The sequence below is a fragment of the Bos grunniens genome, chromosome 29, assembly GCF_055505025.1.
Source record: "Bos grunniens cultivar Pamir isolate PY7600 chromosome 29, Bosgru_T2T1.0, whole genome shotgun sequence".
Lineage (NCBI taxonomy): Eukaryota > Metazoa > Chordata > Mammalia > Artiodactyla > Bovidae > Bos > Bos grunniens.
The window spans coordinates 33,674,950-33,695,843 of NC_141193.1; the positions used below are offsets into that span (position 1 = coordinate 33,674,950).

The 20,894-nt window shown below is 40.2% G+C and overlaps 1 protein-coding gene across 3 annotated transcripts in view; it reads right to left on the reverse strand.

Moving 5' to 3' along the window:
* The window catches only part of INTS4 (integrator complex subunit 4), a 108,476-nt gene extending 88,005 nt beyond the window's left edge, over positions 1-20,471 (reverse strand). For all 3 annotated transcript variants that reach the window (XM_086385762.1, XM_086385761.1, XM_086385760.1), the window contains exons 1-3: positions 20,389-20,471; positions 15,847-16,041; positions 3,929-4,046 (exon numbers count right to left, since the gene is read on the reverse strand). Coding sequence is in view for 2 of the 3 variants with exons in the window: in XM_086385761.1 (XP_086241887.1) it covers positions 3,929-4,046; positions 15,847-16,041; positions 20,389-20,442 (367 nt within the window). In the remaining variant the exon portion in view is untranslated. The remainder of the gene's footprint in view (positions 1-3,928; positions 4,047-15,846; positions 16,042-20,388) is intronic.
* Between the last annotated feature and the right edge of the window lie 423 nt (positions 20,472-20,894).

A 20,894-nucleotide genomic window follows, 5' to 3' on the forward strand; every position in this document is an offset into this window, starting at 1 on the left:
ACAAGATGATCACTATAAGGCCATTTATATCTCAAATAGTCTATGACTGTATGAAATCCCCAATCAATAAGTAAGAAATTCTTCCAAGTATAGCTCATATAAGAACTTTCCAGGGAAAAAAGGGATATTGAGGCAATATAATTGCATTGGTGCTTTTAAAAGAAATATTTTTTTGCCACTAACTACAAGAGCAAAGAAATATTTAATATATTATCAACACCCTAATTTTTATCAAGGTAATGTATAAAATCAAGATTGCCGGGAGAAATATCAATAACCTCAGTCATGCAGATGACACCACCCTTATGGCAGAAAGTGAAGAGGAACTAAAAAGCCTCTTGATGAAAGTGAAAGAGGAGAGTGAAAAAGTTGGCTTAAAGCTTTCAGAAAACTAAGATCATGGCATCTGGTCCCATCACTTCATGGGAAACAGATGGGGAAACAGTGGAAACAGTGTCAGACTTTGTTTTTTGGGGCTCCAAAATCACTGCAGATGGTGACTGCAGCCATGAAATTAAAAGACACTTACTCCTTGGAAGGAAAGTTATGACCAACCTACATACCATATTAAAAAGCAGAGACATTACTTTGCCAACAAAGGTCTGTCTAGACAAGGCTATGGTTTTTCCTGTGGTCATGTACGGATGTAAGAGTTGGACTGTGAAGAAAGCTGAGCACCGAAGAATTGATGCTTTTGAACTGTGATGTTGGAGAAGATTCTTGAGAGTTCCTTGGACTGCAAGGAGATTCAACCAGTCCATTCGAAAGGAGATCAGTCCCGGGTGTGCATTGGAAGGACTGATGCTAAAGCTGAAACTCCAGTACTTTGGCCACCTCATGCGAAGAGTTGACTCATTGGAAAAGACCCTGATGCTGGGAGGGATTGGGGGCAGGAAGCGAAGGGGACGACAGAGGATGAGATGGCTGTATGGCATCACCAACTCAATGGACATGAGTTTGGGTGAACTTCGGGAGTTGGTGATGGACAGGGAGGCCTGGCGTGCTGCAATTCATGGGGTCGCAAAGAATTGGACACGACTGAGTGACTGAACTGAACTGAATGTATAAAAATGGGAAAATCATATATAATGTTAAGTAAATATACTAAAAGATAAAATAATACATTCACTGTAAGTACAACCATATAAAACTTATGTAAGTAAAAGGTAATATGTAAAACAAATAGTTGTATGGTAGCAGTAGGGATATCTTTTAATTTTTCCCTTAATATCATTACATTGGCTTTCAATAAATGTCAAAAAAAGTTTTTAAGGTATTTTGATTGTTTTCTATGAATTATAAGTCTTGGGTCAAAATTCAATACAACTAAAATTTAAATATAAAGTTGTTTCTACAAAAAATATTTTCAATATCAACCAATGGGCCACTTATATTTGTATCATTAGTTGTACAATAAATGAATTTAGATTATCTCTTAAGTTCACTGGCCCTTTATTATTCTTATAACCTCTTAAGTTTATAGAATAAACTGTTGTCCAATATTTAAATAATCATATTTGTTTAAATATGGATACCCTAAAGTGAAATAAAACTATTTTTTGAAATTACGACCAATTCACACAAAACTAAAATATTTTCAGAAACAGCAGCAAAAGATTTCTTTTCTTTTAATTTCAGAATAAGTATCAAGGTGATGAGGCACTAACTCTATTAGAAAATCTTGTACATAAATAAAACAAGACAAATATAATTTAAAAAACTTCTTATGATGAAACAGTTTTCCTTTTCACGTAAACACTGAGATGTTTAGTACACATCAACAAGGAACAAATAGAAAAGGCAACAACATATGAGACTTAGGAACTAAAGTCTGCTTTAGTTTCTGCTTTTATAGGAACTAAATGGTGGAGGACTCCATGACCAGGGGGGTGTGTGAGGATGTGGGTGTGGGTGTGTGGGTGTGTGTACTTAGTTGTTCAGTCATGTCTGACTCTTTGCAACGCCATGAACTGTCCACCAGACTCCTCCATGCATGGGATTCTCCAGGCAAGAGTACTGAAGTGGGCAGCCATTCCCTTCTCCAGGGGATCTTCCCGACCCAGAGATTAAATCTGTGCCTCCTGCATCTCCGCTGGTAAAGGCAGGTCCTTTACCACTGAGTCACCCGGGGAAGCCCCTGCTGGGTTGGTAGGCACAGTCAATAAAACATCAACTCTGTTACAGACTCGTAACCTTGAGCAGGTCAGTTAACTTCTCTGAGCTTCAGTTTCCCCACCTATAAATTAAGGACAATATTATCTATCTTATGTTATATGTAAACTGTCTTAGGTATATGGCTCTTCAGCTCAGTTCAGTTCAGTCGCTGAGTCGTGTACAACTCTTTGCGACCCCATGAACCACAGCACGGCAGGCCTCTCTGTCCATCACCAACTCCCGGTGTTTACTCAAACTCATGTCCATTGAGTCGGTGATGGACATGACATCTAACCATCTCATCCTCTGTCGTCCCCTTCTCCTCCTGCCTTCAGTCCTTCCCAACATCAGGGTCTTTTCAAATGAGTCAACTCTTCACATCAGGTGACCAAAATATTGGAGTTTCAGCTTCAACATCAGTCCTTCCAACGAACACCCAGGACTGATTTTAGGATGGACTGGTTGGATCTCCTTGCAGTCCAAGGGACTCTCAAGAGTCTTCTCCAACACCACAGTTCAAAAGTATCAATTCTTCAGCGCTGAGCTTTCTCTATAGTCCAACTCTCACATCCATACGTGACTACTGGAAAAACCATAGCCTTGACTAGATGGAACTTGGTTGACAAAGTAATGTCTCTGCTTTTTAATATGCTGTCTAGATTGATCATAATTTTCCTTCCAAGGAGTAAGCATTTTTAATTTCATGGCTGCAGTCACCATCTGCAGTGATTTTGGAGCCCCCCAAAATAAAGTCAGTCACAGTTTCCACTGTTTCCCCATCTATTTCCCGTGAAGTGATGGGACCGGATGCCATGATCTTCGTTTTCTGAATGTTGAGCTTTAAGCCAACTTTTTCACTCTCCACTTTCACTTTCATCAAGAGGCTTTTTAGTTCCTCTTCACTTTCTGCCATAAGGGTGGTGTCATCTGCATATCTGAGGTTATTGATATTTGTCCCGGCAACCTTGATTCCAGCTTGTGCTTCTTCCAGCCTAGTGTTTCTCATGATGTACTCTGCATATAAGTTAAATAAGCAGGGTGACAATATACAGCCTTGACCTTTTGGAACCAGTCTGTTGTTCCATGTCAGTTCTAACTGTTGCTTCCTGACCTGCATACAGATTTCTCAAGAGGCAGGTCAGGTGGTCTGGTATTCCTATCTCTTTCAGAATTTTCCACAGCTTATTGTGATCCATACAGCCAAAGGCTTTGGCATAGTCAATAAAGCAGAAATAGATGTTTTTCTGGAACTCTCTTGTTTTTTTGATGATCCAGCGGATGTTGGCAATTTGATCTCTGGTTCCTCTGCCTTTTCTAAAACCAGCTTGAACATCTGGAGGTTCACAGTTCATGTACTGCTGAAGCCTGGCTTAGAGAATTTTGAGTATTACTTTACTAGCTCAAAGTATGAGAGATGAGTGCAATTGTGCAGCAGTCTTAGTAGAGGTCAATAAATGACAGCTATTAAGAGACAAACCTGTATTTTAAACTCGAAGGTAAATATCTGTACATGGTTTTACTGCTGCTGCTGTCATCCTCATATTTCTTTTCAATAATCACCAACACAACAAAACTTTGCTCTACACTTTATACAAAAGGAACTAAAGATTTCTGCTCTAGTTATACAACTTTTATTTATTTGGTTGCACAGCGAGGCACAGAGGATCTTAGTTTTCCAACCAGGGATGGAACTCCTGCCCCTTCAGTGAAGTGCAGCGTCCTAATCACTGGACCACCTGGGAATTCCCTCTACAGCTTTTAAACTTCAACTTACTTTCATTCTGCAGGATATTAATGGCATCGTCCATAATGCAGTCTGGTGAAAAGCCTGCAGTCTTTGACAGTAAACCCAACAATGATGCAATTTTCAGTCTCACAGACGGATCATTCTCCTGCAACAAAAGAAGCTATTGTTACCTTAATGCTCTACTCTCAGCTAACCAACAACAGGAACATGGGAAGTATCTCAAAAAAGACTCAATGATCCAAGTATTCTCAAGCTTTATTTCTGAAAAATTAGCTGTATATGCTTTGGGGGAGAAAGTTTTTCTCAATCTGTGTGTTACATCCAAATAAAGCAAAGTGAATGAGAATATTTTCACACCTTCCTGATGTCATTAATCTCTCACCAGATGTATGCTTCTGGGATTAAAAGTACCTTTCTTCCACTGCGCAGTCACATTTGACATGAGCTGCAGCAACTTGTACCATAAACACCGGGCACCCCAACACTGCTATCAGCGCGACTGTTTTGGGAGCCCCCAGAAATTGGGTGCTGCAGCTACCGCTGCTATTGCCAGAAAATTTTCGCTGTTTTTTTGGATCACCATATCCTGATCAGAAGTTCGGAGCAGGTGAATCTAATTGTCTGGGTGTAGGTCCGCTGCCTGGACCCGGATCTCAGCCCCAAGGCAAAAGAGACTAAGAAATGATTTATTGGGCTTCCCTGTTGGCTCAGATGGTAAAGAATCCACCTGCAATGCAAGAGACCCAGGTTAGATCCCTGGGTCAGGAAGATCCCCTAAAAGAAGGAAATGGCAACCTACTCCAGGATTCTTGCCTAGAGAACTCCATGGACAGAAGAGCCTGGAGGGCTACAGTCTGTGGGGTCGCAGAGTCAGACGTAACTGAGTGAATGGTGGTTCAGTGGTTAAGAATCCACTTGCCAATGCAGGGGACACAGGTTCAGTCCCTTGTCCAGAAGACCCCACATGGTGCGGAGCAACTAAGCCCACACAACCCCAACTACTGAGCTTGTGCTCTAGAGCCTGCGAGCAACTACTGAGTCCATGTGCCACAACTACGGAAGCCCAAGTGCCCTAGAACCTGTGCTCTGCAACAAGAGAAGCCACCACAATAAGAAGCCCCCATATTGCAACTTGGGAGTAGCCACTACCCACCACAACTAGAGAAAGCTCGTGCACAGAAATGAAGACCTAGAGCAGTCAAAAATAAAATTAATTCTTAAAAAGAATTAACGTAATATCTAGGTTAACCAGTAAAATGTATAACCCCCACGCTAATAAAAAAGCAGTGGAGGAGAGAATTTTTTAAAAAAGAGCCAATGAAAAAAATAAATAAATAAAAAAATAAAAAAGAGCCAATGCAAAAGATGGTAACAATTGAGAGGAAAAAAAGAACACTAGCAAGTAAGATAAATAGAATGTATTTCATAAGAGGGTAGATTTAAACCCATATATTTCAATAAACACATTAAATATAAAGAACTAAATGCTCCAATTAAAAACTAAACACTATCAGGTAAAATTTCTTAAAAAACTAACTATATGCCGTTGGGTCACAAAATAAAAAGTGATTTAAAAAAAGAGTTGAAAATAAAAGGCAGAAATAGGTATATCATGCAAGAGATAGCTGGTATCATTATATCAGTACTAGACAAAGCCATTATATGGTGACATGATTATTCGCAAAGAATCTAAAAGAACATACACGTAATTTATTAAAATTATTAAATGAGCTTAACAAAGTTGTTAGATATAGGGTTTAATAAACAAAAACCAACTGCATTTCTGAATGTCCTCTATGTACTACTTAAAAATAGAATTTTTAAATATATCATTTACAATAACAAAATATTAACTATATAGGAATAACTAACAAATAGACGTACAAAACTTCTATGCAGAAAACAGCATTAAAATAATGGACATACCATGTCCATTGAATGGAAGACTCAATGTTATAAAATGCCAATCAGCAAATTGCATCTTAATTACAGAATTAATGCAACCCTAATCAAAATTCTAACAAGAAATTTTCTTTTCAGGCAGATTTTCACAAGTTGATTTAAAAATTTATAAAGAAATTAAGAGACAAGAATAATTAATATATTCTTAAAGAGGAAGAAAACAGGAGAAGTTACCCTACCAGATGTCAAAATTTATTATAATGCTATGCTAAGACAGCACAGTATTGGCATAATAGAGAAACACACTAGACAGAAACACAAACAATGCATACTAAGACTTGTACAAAAATGTTATGGTAACACTTCTTATAATAGCTAAAAACTGGAGACAATCTAAATGTCTATCAATAATAGAATGAATAAATAAATTATGGCATATTCATACAATGAAATCTTATACTGCGATAAAAATAAATGAACTATAGCTAAAGTTAACAACAGAGGTAAATCTCAAGATAGAATTTTGAGCGAGAGTTACACATAAAAAGATACACACAGAAAGTAAAGGAGGGAAGGAGGAAGGAAGGAAGCATGGGTTGCATTTAGTACAGGTTTGAATGATTTAAAAAAAATCTTTTTAAAGGAAGCTTTTACCCATAACATCAAGAGAGCGATGGTTATCTTTGAAAAAGTGAGGAGAAACAATTACAAAGAATTTTGAGGGGCCCTATGGGAGGCTCATTATATTCCATTTCTTAACCTGGATGGCAGTCACACCCTGTGTTCATGTTGATCAATAGGCTATATGAGTTTTTTCTATATATTTTTTGTGTTACAGTTCATAATAAAGTTCTAAAAATACGATAGTTACTTAGATTACCAGGGTAATAGTGGAAACAGCGAGGTAGGTGGACTCAAGAGATACTTAGAAAGTAAAATCAACATGAGTGGGGAAGAAGGGAATATGGGGAGAGGAAAGGGTGAGGGTGGTACAAAGTATCTTTCTTGGTTTTCTGATGTAAGGGTCTATATTGATGGTGGTACATTTCCTGCTATAAGGCAGACTGGAGAATGAATGGAGATACCAAGTTCAGTTCTGAATACAAAGAGAAGTCAATTCTTTATGGACTGAAAGAACATCATCAAATCAAGTAATTGTCTTTCAGAGACAATGCACTCATCAAATACCCTAATTTTGTAGTAAGAAAGGACAGAAAAGCTACATAGCCTTTCTACAGTCTGGAATGGAGTCACAGACCTCCAAACAGATGGAAACAGCCAAGAAAGCAGAAATACTAAGTCTAGCAAATAAGAGGAAGGCAAGGACGGAACAAAGAATAATGAGAGTATCTGATCCAGTAACATTCTTTCTTCATCTGGATACTTTACTCAAGTTTTTCTACTTTCTGAAATTATCCCCTGGTACCCTTCATGACTAAGCTTACAACTGCCTCTGTCAAAAGCCTAATAACTGCTCTTCTCACCATTAAAATTCTCCTTGTTCAGGCTTTTCTCATCTTGCTACAGACTTTCCAGTTTCCTAGCTGGTCACCCTAAGTCCTGTCTTACCTGGCCCTCATTCAATTCCTCCATCTGCCATACCACCCCCCAGAGTGACAGCTAAAACAAAAATTCACAAGGCAGAATTCAAAAACCTATTAGATAAGATTTCTAGTCTTATCTCTTAAAGAGCTCTCAATTTAAAATGTACACCAGCCCAACTACCTGTATTTCTTCTAATGTGACAGATTATTTCACATCTCCAAGTCTTTGCTCACAATTCTTCCTTCTTTCTAAAACACCTTTCCTCTTGTTTTCCAACTAGTCAAAATCTGCTTTTTAAGATTCACCTGAAGCATCACCCTAGCTCAGTCGGTAAAGAATCTGCCTGCAATGCAGGAGACCCGGGTTCAATCCTTAGGTCAGGAAGATCCCCAGGAAAAGGAAATGGCAACCCACTTCAGTATTCTTGCCTAGAGAACCCCATGGACAGAGGAGCCTCACGGGTTATAGTCCATGGGGTCTCAAGAGTCGGACACGACTTAGTGACTAAACCACCACCAAGCATCACTACTCTATGATGCCCTTCTAGACCTATGCTCCCACGTAAAACTGATTACCTTTTTCTTTAAAAGTTACATTATAACCTGTCCCACATTTCATAACACCTGTAACACTGTACTGGGTTTCCATGGTGGCTGAGTGGTAAAGAATCTGCCTGCCAAGGCAGGTGACATGGGTTTGATCCCTGGGTCAGGAAGATCCCCTGGAGAAGGAAATGGCAATCCATGCCAGCATTTTTGCCTGGGAAATCAGTGTGCAATTATCCATTTATTGTCTAATCTACCCAATCAGACTCAGATCAGGGATCATATATTAATCTCTGTATCACTAACATGAAGCAAAGGGCTGGCAGAATTAGTATCCAGAACATTTTGAATGAATGAACAAAATGAGTAAATTAATAACTCAAGCCCTTAACTATCTATATATCACATGTATTATTTGGTCTACCAACTCTACTGCTAGTCCTTAAAGGACAAAGAACATGTCTCACAGTTCTTTAACATCCTCCACAGTAACTAATACAGTAGAATAAATGAAGAATCCCTCATATGAAATAAGTTCAGATACTGCTACCTGGCCACAGAAAAATTTGTAGTAGAAAAGCAGAAGCTGAAGTAATTACCCACTAAAATACAGGATACCACATTTCTGGATAAAATAGAAGAAAGGATAAATAAAACACTATGGTCATCAATCTAGATCTGGACCAACTTATTAATGCTCGTTACCTTTGGGGCTAGAATCTGCTAGACTAAGGCAAGCAGCATGGCCTCGTTAAACGGCTTAGGGTCTGACATAATACTTCTTCTAGAGATGGTATCAGTATTATGTTTTTAAAAAGAAGCTTTTTATTATTAATTTTTGGCCATACCACAAGGCATGCAGGATCTTTGTTCCCCAACCAGGGCCCAAACCCACGTCCCCTGCAGTAGAAGCACAATCTTAACCACTGGACCACCAGGGAAGTCCCTAAAAAGAGTCTTTACTGTTAGAGATATAAACTGAAATTTAAGAGTAAAATGATAAGATGCTAGGAATTTGTTTTCACAAGAATCTGGTGCAGAGGGTGAAAGTGGAGGAAATGGAGGTAGACAGTAGGAGTTGGGCTCGGGGGGTGAGAATAAAACAAATCTGGACATGAAATGATAATTGTTGAAGCTGGATAATAACTACATATGAATTAATTAAACTATTCTAACTGTATATAGATTTGTTCCATAGTAAAAAGTTGAAAAAATATTCCATACAATCGAGAGATTCTATCCCTGGGTATTTATCAGAAGAAAACAAAAATACTAATTCCAAAAGATATCAGCACCCCTGTATGTTGCGGCATTATAACAATAGCCAAGATACGGAAGCAACCTAAGTGCCCATTGATAGATGAATGGGTAAAAAAGACGTGATATATATATACACCATGGAATCTTAGCCATAAAAAAAAAATGAAATCTTGCAATTTGCAGCAACATGGATGGATCTAGGGGGTATTACGCTAAGTAAAATAAGTCAGAGAAAGTCATACTGTATGATTTCACTTATATGTAGAATCTGAAAAACAAAACAAATGAATAAACATAACCAAATGGAAATAAAGTCATAGATACAGAGATACATAGGTGTTTGCCAGAGGGGGAGGAGGGAGAAATAGGTGAGGAAGATTAAGAGATGCATACTTCCAGGTGCAAAATAAATGCATCATGAGCATGAAATGTACAGCATCGGGAACACAGTCAATAACTAATATCTTTGTATGGTGACAGATCATAACTCAATTTATTGTGGTCATTTTGAAATGCATAGAAATACTGCATCACTACACTGTGTAGCATGACCTAACATAAGGTTGTAGGTCAGTTCTACTTTAAAAACAAACAAATCCATAGAAAAGGGGATCAGATTTGTGGTTACCAGAAGCAGAGGTGGGGGAAAGGGAACAACCCAGGGAGCGAACCCAGGTCTCCCACATTGCAGGCGGATTCTTTACCAGCTGAGCCACCAGGGAAGCCCAAGAATACTGGAGAGGGTAGCCTATCCCTTCTCCTGGGGATCTTCCTGACCCAGGAGTTGAACTGGGGTCTCCTGCATTGCAGGTAGATTTTTTACCAGCTGAGCTACCAAGAAAGCCCTTAATTATACTTTAAAAACAAATGAATCCATGGAAAAGGGGATCAGATTTGTGGTTACCAGAAGCAGAGGTGGGCAGAAGGGAACTGGATGAAGGTAGTCAAAAGGTACAAACTTTTAGTTGTGAGGTTAAGTATTAAGGTTGTAATGAATAACATGATAAATACAATTAACACTGCTGTATGTTACATACGAAAGTTGTTATAGGAGAGTAAATCCCAAGTGTTCTCAACACAAGAAAAAAACTGTGTCTATTTCTTTAATTTTGTATCTATGTGAGATGACAGATGTTCACTAAATGTATTGTGGTGGTGCAGGAGCGGCAGCCGTTGAGGAACTATCCCACGTCCAAGGTCAGGAGTGGCGGCCGTTGAGGAGCTACCCCACGTTCAAGGTTAGGAGCAGAGGCCATGAGGAGATACCCCACATCCAAGGTCAGCAGCAGCAGCTGAGAGAAGCTACCCCACGTTCAAGGTAAGGAGCAGCAGCTGTGCTTTGCTGGGGGAGCTGTGAAGAGATACCCCATGTACAAGGTAAGAGAAACCCAAGTAAGACAGTAGGAGCTGAGAGAGGGCATCAGAGGGCAGACAGACTGAAACCACAATCACAGACAACCAGCCAATCTGATTACACAGACCAAAGCTTGTCTAACTCAATAAAACTAAGCCATGCCTGTGGGGCCACCCAAGACAGACAGGTCATGGTGGAGAGGTCTGACAGAATGTGGTCCACTGGAGAAGGGAATGGCAAATCACTTCAGTATTCTTGCCTTGAGAACCCCATGAACAGTATGAAAAGGCAAAATGATAGGATACTGAAAGAGGAACTCCCCAGGTCAGGAGGTGCCCAATATGCTACTGGAGATCAGTGGAGAAATAACTCCAGAAAGAATGAAGGGATGGAACCAAAGCAAAAACAGTACCCAGCTGTGGATGTGACTGGTGATAGAAGCAGGCTCCGATGCTGTAAAGAGCAATATTGCATAGGAACCTGGAATGTTAAGTCCATCAATCAAGGCAAATTGGAAGTGGTCGAACAGGAGATGGCAAGAGTGAATGACGACATTCTAGAAATCAGCGAACTAAGATGGACTGGAAATGGATGGATTTAACTCAGATGACCATTATATCTGCTACTATGGGCAGGAATCCCTTAGAAGAAATGGAGTAGCCATCATGGTCAACAAAAGAGTCTGAAATGCAGTACTTGGATGCAATCTCAAAAGTGACAGAATGATCTCTGTTCGTTTCCAAGGCAAACCATTCAACATCATGGTAATCCAAGTCTATGCCCTGACCAGTAATGCAGAAGAAGCTGAAGTTGAACAGTTCTATGAAGACCTAAAAGACTTTCTAGAACTAACACCCAAAAAGATGTCCTTTTCATTACAGGGGACTGGAACACAAAAGTAGGAAGTCAAGAGATACCTGGAGTAACAGGCAAATTTGGCCTTGGATTACACAAAGATGCAGGGCAAAGGCTAACAGAGTTTTGCGAACAGAACGCTCTAGTCACAGCAAACACCCTCTTCCAACAACACAAGAGAAGACTCTACACATGGACATCACCAGATGGTCAACACCAAAATCAGACTGATTATATTCTTTGCAGCCAAAGATGGAGAAGCTCTATACAGTCAGCAAAAACAAGACCAGGAGCTGACTGTGGCTCAGATCATGAACTCCTTATTGCCAAATTCAGACTTAAATTAAAGAAAGTGGGGAAAACTTCTAGACCATTCAGATATGACCTAAGTCAAATACCTCATGATTATACAGTGGAAGTGAGAAATAGATTTAAGAGACTAGATCTGATAGAGTGCCTGAAGAACTATGGACAGAGGTTCATGACAATGTACAGGAGACAGGGATCAAGACCATCCCCAAGAAAAAGAAATGCAAAATGGTTGTCTGAGGAGGTCTTACAAATAGCTATCAAAAGAAGAGAAGTGAAAGGCAAAGGAGAAAAGGAAAGATATACCCATTTGAATGCACAGTTCCAAAGAATAGCAAGGAGAGATAAGAAAGCCTTCCTCAGTGATCAATGCAAAGAAATAGAGGAAAACAATAGAATGGGAAAGACTAGAGATCTCTTCAAGAAAATGAGAGATACGAAGGGAACATTTCATGCAAAGATGGGCACCATAAAGGACAGAAATGGTATGGACCTAAGAGAAGCAGAAGATATTAAGAACAGGTGGCAAGAATACACAGAACTATACAAAAAAGATCTTCACAACCCAGATAATCACAATGGTGTGATCAATCAACTAGAGTCACACATCCTGGAATGTGAAGTGAAGCGGGCCTTAGGAAGCATCCCTACAAAGCTAGTAGAGGTGATGGAATTCCAGTTGAGCTATTCCAAATCCTGAAAGATGATGCTGTGAAAGTGTTGCACTCAATATGCCAGCAAATTTGGAAAACTCAGCAGTGGCCACAGGACTGGAAAAGGTCAGTTTTCATTCCAATCCCAGAGAAAGGCAATGCCAAAGAATGCTCAAACTACTGCACAATTGCACTCATCTCACACGCTAGTAAAGTAATGCTCAAAATTCTCCAAGCCAGGCTTCAGCAGTACATGAACCGTGAACTTCCAGATGTTCAAGCTGATTTTAGAAAAGGCAGAGGAACCAGAGATCAAATTGCCAACATCCACTGGATCATCAAAAAAACAACAGAGTTCCAGAAAAACATCTATTTCTGCTTTATTGATTATGCCAAAGCCTTTGACTGTGTGGATCACAATAAACTGTGGAAAATTCTAAAGAGATGGAAATATCAGACCACCTGACCTACCTCTTGAGAAACCTGTATGCAGGTGAGGAAGCAACAGTTAGAACTGGACACTGCAAAGTACATCATGAGAAACACTGGGCTGGAAGAAGCACAATCTGGAATCAAGATTGCCGGGAGAAATGTCAATAACCTCAGATATGCAGATGACACCACCCTTATGGCAGAAAGTGAAGAAGAATTAAAGAGCCTCTTGACGAAAGTGAAAGAGGAGAGTGAAATAGTTGGCTTAAAGCTCAACATTCAGAAAACTAACATCATGGCATCCGGTCCCATCACTTCATGGGAAATAGATGGAGAAACAGTGAAAACAGTGGCTGACTTTATTTTGGGGGGCTCCAAAATCACTGCAGATGGTAACTGCAGCCATGAAATTAAAAGATGCTTACTCCTTGGAAGGAAGTTATGACCAACCTAGACAGCATATTCAAAAGCAGAGACATTACTTTTGTCAACAAAGGTCTATCTAATCAAGGCTATGGTTTTTCCAGCAGTCATGTAAGGATGTGAGAGTTGGACTATATATAAAGAAAGCTGAGCACCGAAGAACTGATGTTTTTGAACTGTGGTGTTGGAGAAGACTCTTGGGAGTCCCTTGGACTGCAAGGAGATCCAACCAGTCAATCTTAAAGGAAATCAGTCCTGGGTGTTCATTGGAAGGACTGATGTTGAAGCTGAAACTCCAATACTTTGGCCACCTGATGCGAAGAACTGACTCATTTGAAAAGACCCTGATGCTGGGAAAGATTGAGGGCAGGAGGAAAAGGGGACGACAGAGGATGAGATGGTTGGATGGCATTGCCAACTTGATGGACATGAGTTTGGGTACACTCCAGGAGTTGTGATGGACAGGGAGGCCTGGCGTGCTGCGGTTCATAGGGTCGCAAAGAATCGGACACAATTGAGTGACTGAACTGAACTGAACTGTATTTCTTTATGATTTACGCAAGCCAAATCATTATGCTGTATCCTTAAATGTAAATAGTGCTGTATGTCATTATATCTCAATAAAACTGGAAGAAAAAAAAAAGTCCCATATTGTTCAAGAGAATCTTACATCCTTGTACAAGGAAATGGACAAGGAACAAAATAAATGAGAAAATTATATACAATATTAGAAGATGTTAAGTGCTCTGGAGAAAACAAAATAAAGGAAGGGGCTAGAAAGTGCTGAAAGTGGGATAGGCAGTTTCAATTTCAAATAGAGTGATAAAAGAAGACCTTAATGAAAAAGTAACATTTAAGCAAAGGCTTGAATGCAGTGTGGGAAACAGACATATGAGCACCTGAGGGAAGTGTTCCAAGCAGAAGGAAAGATAAGTGGAAAGACTGAGAAAGCAATATACTTGACAGAGAAAATGACACACCAGACCAGGTTCGTGTCAAGGAGAGGGGTTCTAGGCTGAGGTAACAACATGGGAAAAGACACTGACTTCTGAAAACACACAAGGTCTTTGGAAAACTGCAACCATTCTGATTAAGCTACAACATTATATACGTGAAGAAAAGGACTTTTTAGATCATACATAAAATATTTAAATACAGATAGTTTATAAAAATAAAAGAGACTAAAGGGAAAAAGATAAGAAGCAAGGAGGGACTTCAATATATATACATCCTGATTGATGTAAATATGAAGTACAAATCATTTATAAGGTATTCTTAAAATTTTCAAAAGTATGCTTATCTAGGATCTAACAAAGTCTATTGATCTAACTTCCAGTTCATAGTAAATATAGGAGATAGAGGAACAAGTTAACCAAGGAAGTAAACAAATTCAGAAAACAAGACAGTTTGTAAAACAACTGACCAAATTTCTTTAATAGATCATATCACCAAAATAATAAAAACTGTTCCAGATTTTACAAAAAGCAAATGCCAGGCGTGGACACAGTTTGCATTCTGATTTGAACATATCAACCTTAACAAGATATTGTGGAAACAACTAGAGAAATTTGGGGCTTTCTTCATGGCTCAGTGGTATAGAATTTGCCTGCCAATGCAGGAGACACAGGATTATCCCTGGGAAGATCCCCTGGTGAAGGAAAGGACAACCCACTCCACTATCCTCTGTTGAAGGGAAATTCCATGGACAGAGGAGCCTGGCGGGTTACAGCCCATAGGGTCACAAGAGTTGGACATAACTTAGCAACTAAACCATCGCCACCAGAGAAATTTGAATACAAACTATTTGTTAGATGGCATTAAGGAATAACTGAATTATATTGAGGTGGTTAGATGGTTATATCTTTTTTCAATGTACCCTTTTAAGAGGTATTTAATCAACTATTTAGGGGAAAATATTATGATACTTTAACAAAAACTTCAGGAAAGCAAATAAAGCAAATTTGACAAAACATTAACTATTTAACCCCAAAGATGGGTTATTTGGGAGTTCATTATAGTACTGTCTCTACTTTACTATAAGCTTAATAATTTTCATACTAAAGTTTCAAATTCTAAGTCATCTGTGATTCAAATATTTACAAATCATTTCTTCTTTTACCTCAGATCTCACAAACAAAAACTAAAAAAAAAATGTATTTTGTAAATTTCATTTTCTCTCTTTAAACTGTTTTCTGTATTTAATCATGCATGACTTGATGCTTTTTTCTAGCCTATGAAAACAGAGAAATAAAATGCTACATAACTTAAAAAAAAAATGAGGGGCTACTGCAGTTAAGATATTGGGGCCCTGAACTAAAGCAGTAACAGCAGAGAGAAGACTATATACCAGAGGCAAATCTGCTTACAGACGGTCCTGGTTGAAGTTAACTCCTCCTCTGTGCTCCACTGCACTCTCAGTACCCTCAGCAATTTGATGCATTTTATCATTCACATCTGTCTCCATCTAGCTACCCCAAGCTTCTAAGGAGAGGATCTTTTTGAATCTTTTGGACCTTTTTCATCTCGGTATCCACAGCGCCTAGCATATAGAAGATACTCAGGAAAAGACTGCTGAATGAACACCTTATTTATTTTCCATTTTAACCCATTCTGCAGATATAATACAACTCTCATACCTACTGCCATCAGGTCCCAAGACCTTCTTACCTTGTAATAATGTTCCAAGAGAATCCTGACGACTCCCTCCACACTTTCTGCCTCAACAGGCTTCCTGGCAAACTGAAGTAGGTACTGCAAAGCATCTGCTGGGGAGGTAGCCTTACATAGATCTATGTGGAGTGCTGCAGATTTACTTGGTTTTGTCATTCGGAGTTTCTTAGTAGCAACTTCTTCCTGTTGTTGCTGCAAGAGGGTAAGGAAGATAAAACATGAAAACCTGGCTGAAAACAAAGAGTCTACAAATCTAACTTTGCCTCATTTGATGAAAATTAACTTTTTCTACACCAAATAACGTATTTGGGTAACAGACCTAGCCTAAACAAAAAAGCAGCGTTATGAACTAGAAAAAGACCCAACTGGAGACAAAGTTATGAGTCCCAATTTTGCTTTTCACTAGCTCCAATGGCTTTGGGAAAGTCATTTCATTTCTTCAAGTCTCAGTTTCTTTCTCTGTAAAGTATGTCCATAATATTTTGTTCTGCCTATCTCTTAGGATTGCTGTAGCTTCGGGGTTAAGAGGACACACAAAAGATCTATTCCACTCTTTATTAGAACAGAAATCTCAATTCAGCAAATATATTCAGACTGTGCTAAAGCACTTACTAGGCTCACCTTCCCTCCTGAGAAACCCAGAACCAACAGGAACAGTCTACAGCTTACACTGAGGAAAAAAATCTTCCTCTCAAAACAGATGACTATTTTCACCCAAATCATTCTACCTTTATTAGAAGAATAGACAGTATAAGGGAAAAATGCATTGCCACATGCCTAGCAAACTGCAGCTATTTAATAAATGTTTACTAAATGACTAATGTGGAATTAGGAGTTCTCTCTGAGATCCAACTCTGCTGCTCTCTTCTAAGGATGTCATACTTCTCAGTTTCACCATCTATAAAATAGGAATGATGACCTACCGCTACTCTTTCTCAATCAGGAATCCTCATCTGAACCACAGAACACACCAAATTAGCTGAGCAACTGTCTTCTCGATTCTCTCAAGGATAGTACATAACTAGAACTATTTCAGACACGTCTGTTACATATAAGGAGTGTCAAAAAGTTCATGTAAAAGGGAACCTTCACTCCAGGGCTTAAGTAAGGCCCTGGGATAGATATAGAGAGGATCACAACATAAGAATAAAGTTGTAATCAATAATTTTCCTTAACACTTGATGCATCACAATGATACCTTGAAGAATCATCTCTTTATAAAATTACACCTCTGCAGACTAGAGAGTCGGATTAGTCTAGACGGGAACATGGCATGGCATGATAATAAGACTAAGGGCTTTGAAATCAAAGGAATTTGAGTTAAATTATCACTTGGTAGCTCCTCCTTCTATAAAAAGGAATACAATACTTACATCATAGGGATACCTGAGAAGTCTAAACTACAATGTCTTTGTTGTACAAACACATCATATGCACCACATACATATCAATTCTCTCGCTCTCATCTTCATGGCAGAGGAAAAATAACAGAAGCACTAAGATCTCAGGTGATTACTCTGTGGTAACCATTTACGAACAATGAAGCAAAGAAATGAGCTCTTAAAATCCTTACCCATTTCCATCCTATTCCACACAAATTCATTCTTCAGTGTTATCAGCAGTTAGGTAAAAAAACTGGGAAGATTTTTTTTCCCTAAGGAGCACATAAGGAGAAGGACAAACCAATATCTGCTATCATTCAACCATCAATATTTTAGTGCGCCAGGCCCTATGGTCTATCCAGGGAACACAGATGAACCAAGCGTTACCTCTGCCCTCAAGGAGCCCAAACTGGTAGGCAGAAACAAATACTAGTAATTACAGTAGCTCCAAAATCACTGCAGATGGTGACTTCAGCCACGAAATTAAAAGACGCTTACTCCTTGGAAGGAAAGTTATGACCAACCTAGATAGCATATTCAAAAGCAGAGACATTACTTTGCCAACAAAGGTCCATCTAGTCAAGGCTACGGTTTTTCCAGTGGTCATGTATGGATGTGAGAGTTGGACTGTGAAGAAGGCTAAGCGCCGAAGAATTGATGCTTTTGAACTGTGGTGTTGGAGAAGACTCTTGAGAGTCCCTTGGACTGCAAGGAGATCCAACCAGTCCATTCTGAAGGAGATCAGCCCTGGGATTTCTTTGGAAGGAATGATGCTAAAGCTGAAACTCCAGTACTTCGGCCACCTCATGCGAAGAGTTGACTCACTGGAAAAGACTCTGATGCTGGGAGAGATTGGGGGCAGGAGGAGAAGGGGATGACAGAGGATGAGATGGCTGGATGGCATCACTGACTCGAAGGACGTGAGTCTGAGTGAACTCCGGGAGTTGGTGATGGACAGGGAGGCCTGGCGTGCTGCAATTCATGGGGTCGCAAAAAGTAGGACACAACTGAGGGACTGAACTGAACTGAACAGTAGCACCGAGTGATAAGTACAAATAGATGAGTGCTACCGCAGTAGGGGAGGAGAGACTAAAGCAAAACCTAAGTCCACGGAGTGGAGAACCAAAAGAGAGGGAAGAATGACATCCATTCTATGTAAAAGAGACAACAGATACAAAAGTTTGGAAAGGTCCAAACACACAGTATACTGGAGGAGAGGTGAGCAGTCTTGGTAAGAGGGAACAACAGAATAAAGAAAGGAACTGATACTGCCCAACAAAGTGAATGGACTTAATGTCATTGAACTCCACACTTAAAAAATGGTTAAAATGATAAATCCTGTTATGTTTATTTGGCACAATTTGTTTTTTAAATGGGGGCAAAGGAATCCAGAGCTAGGAAATCCCAAAAAGCAAGCCACGGAAGAGGGAGCGCTGTAAAGCTTTCCTGAATCTTGACTCATTCTAAAAGTTCAAGAAAACGAATTTCACATAAAAAGGAGCAACAAGACTGACAAGGTGAGTATCAAAGTTATTTTCAGAAAAAAAAAAAAAAAAACAAGAACAAGCAGCCAACTAACTTCCCTACACACAACGGAAATATGCCACACACACAAAAAAACGAAAAAGGCAATGAAGGAATACTGTTAAATCACAAAGGGCAAGAGAGTTTGGCTAGTTTTCAGAAAAAGAAGTAGTTGTAAAAGAGTAAGGAAGACTTGGTTTGTCGATGCAATTACCTCTCCGTACTATAATCTCAGATATGATGCTCCACATCTCTCGCTCGCCTGTGAGTTCCAAAAGGACAGGAACCCTAATGTGTATTGGATTTTATAGCTCAGCACCTTTCACCATACCCAATATTGATACATAATAACCACTACTTTATTCAATAAACTCTTGTTGAAGGAATAAATGACATACTTAAGGATCAGCGTCCTGCTGCATGGTCTAAATCTTGCTAGGCCACAAGTCTATGGATGGAAACCTGCTATTGGCTGACATTAACCAGGGGCTCTTCAGAAATGCAGATTATTGCCTTGCCTCCCCCATAAAACTCACTTACTAGAATCTACATTTTAACAAGAGCCCAGGTGATTTGGATACACAAAGTCAGAGAAGCAGGACACAACGTATGACTTGGGATCAACCTCTACTTTAGCGATCTCTCTGAGGAAATACATAGAGAATCACTGACTGTTGACACGGTTTGGGCCCCTCAGTCCTGAAACAACTCCAAAGGAGGAAGCATGGTACTGCCCTCCTTTATAAGTGAGCTGTTCTACGAACGAAAACTTCAACCCCTATGAAGCCTGTGACCCTCGCCTGCTGTGACTGGGTCTTGAGGATTCCTATAGATTCCTCTTCCAAACCCTTAGAGCTCTCCATACAGCCAATTTGGCTTTGGGCACTTTTTTGCTAATGGGAGTTGGGAGGAAATTTGTCAATACCCCACCAGAAGTCTCAAAGTCCTCATTTGTAAAACGAGGATGCTAATGAAATGTGGTGTTTGGGGAAGCCTCTCGGAAGTCCCTTGGACAGCAAGGAGATTAAACCAGTCAAACCTAAAGGAAATCAGTCCCGAATATTCATTGGAAGGACTGACGCTGAAGCTGAAACTCCAATACTTTGGCCACCTGATGCGAAGAACTGACTCATTGGGAAAAAAAAAAAAAAAACCCTGATGCTGGGAAAGATTAAAGGCGGGAGGAGAAGAGGACGACAGAGGATGAGATGGTTGGACGGCATCACCCACTCGATGGACATGAGTTTGAGTAAACTCCGGGAGTTGGTGATGGACAGGGAGGCCTGGGGTGCTGCAGTCCATGGGGTCGCAAAGAGTCGGACACGACTGAGCTGCTGAACTGAATGTAACATGAATAAAATGAGATAACAGATAAGATACTTTCGTAAATTGTAAGTTGCTGTTTGCTTCTTCTAATAGTTTTTTTATTGTCAGACTGCACATGTTAATACTGACAACAGCAGCGGCCAATGAACACGCCCACTAAAGTGTAGTCAGAGAGGCAGCCTACCAAAGCACTGGCAGCACTGGCACCCTACCCAGCTTTGTGGCGCCAGTTCTGGCAAAGTGTCTGGGCGTGGATAACCTTCCCCTTTCCCAGACCAGTCCTGAGACCTTTCCTTCCAGAGCTTACCTGAACCACCTTAGTGAACTCCTCATAAACCCGCTTCTTCAGATGGGCCGCCATGGTTGCCCATACACCTTCTCAGCTTCCGTACCCGACGGGGCTGAGGGAGGCAGAGGAATACGAAAAAACTTGCCCAGGAGGGAGGAACCAGCCGCTGTCCCACAAGGCAGTGGGGTTCCGGGAAAGAGAAGCCGCTTCCGGCTGCTCTACTGCCTTGTCGCTGTGCGTCTGGATTTAGCCACCTACGCCTGCTGAGCGGGAGGAACGGAAACCGGAGCCGGAGCGTAGCACAGGGGGCGGGGCTTCTGGCAGGAGGAGGCGGGTCGGAAAGGCTGGAGGAGCCAATGGGAGCTTTGGGGGGCTTTCTGTTGGGTTTGAGTGACGGAGGGAAACGGAGGGTCGGGGGAAGTGCTACAGTGTAAAGGGCAGAGGTGGAGCTATCCAGAGCTAGAGATAAAACCTGGAGCTGTGTGAGGATTCGGACTCAGAAGATAACATAAAGAGGTCAAGCT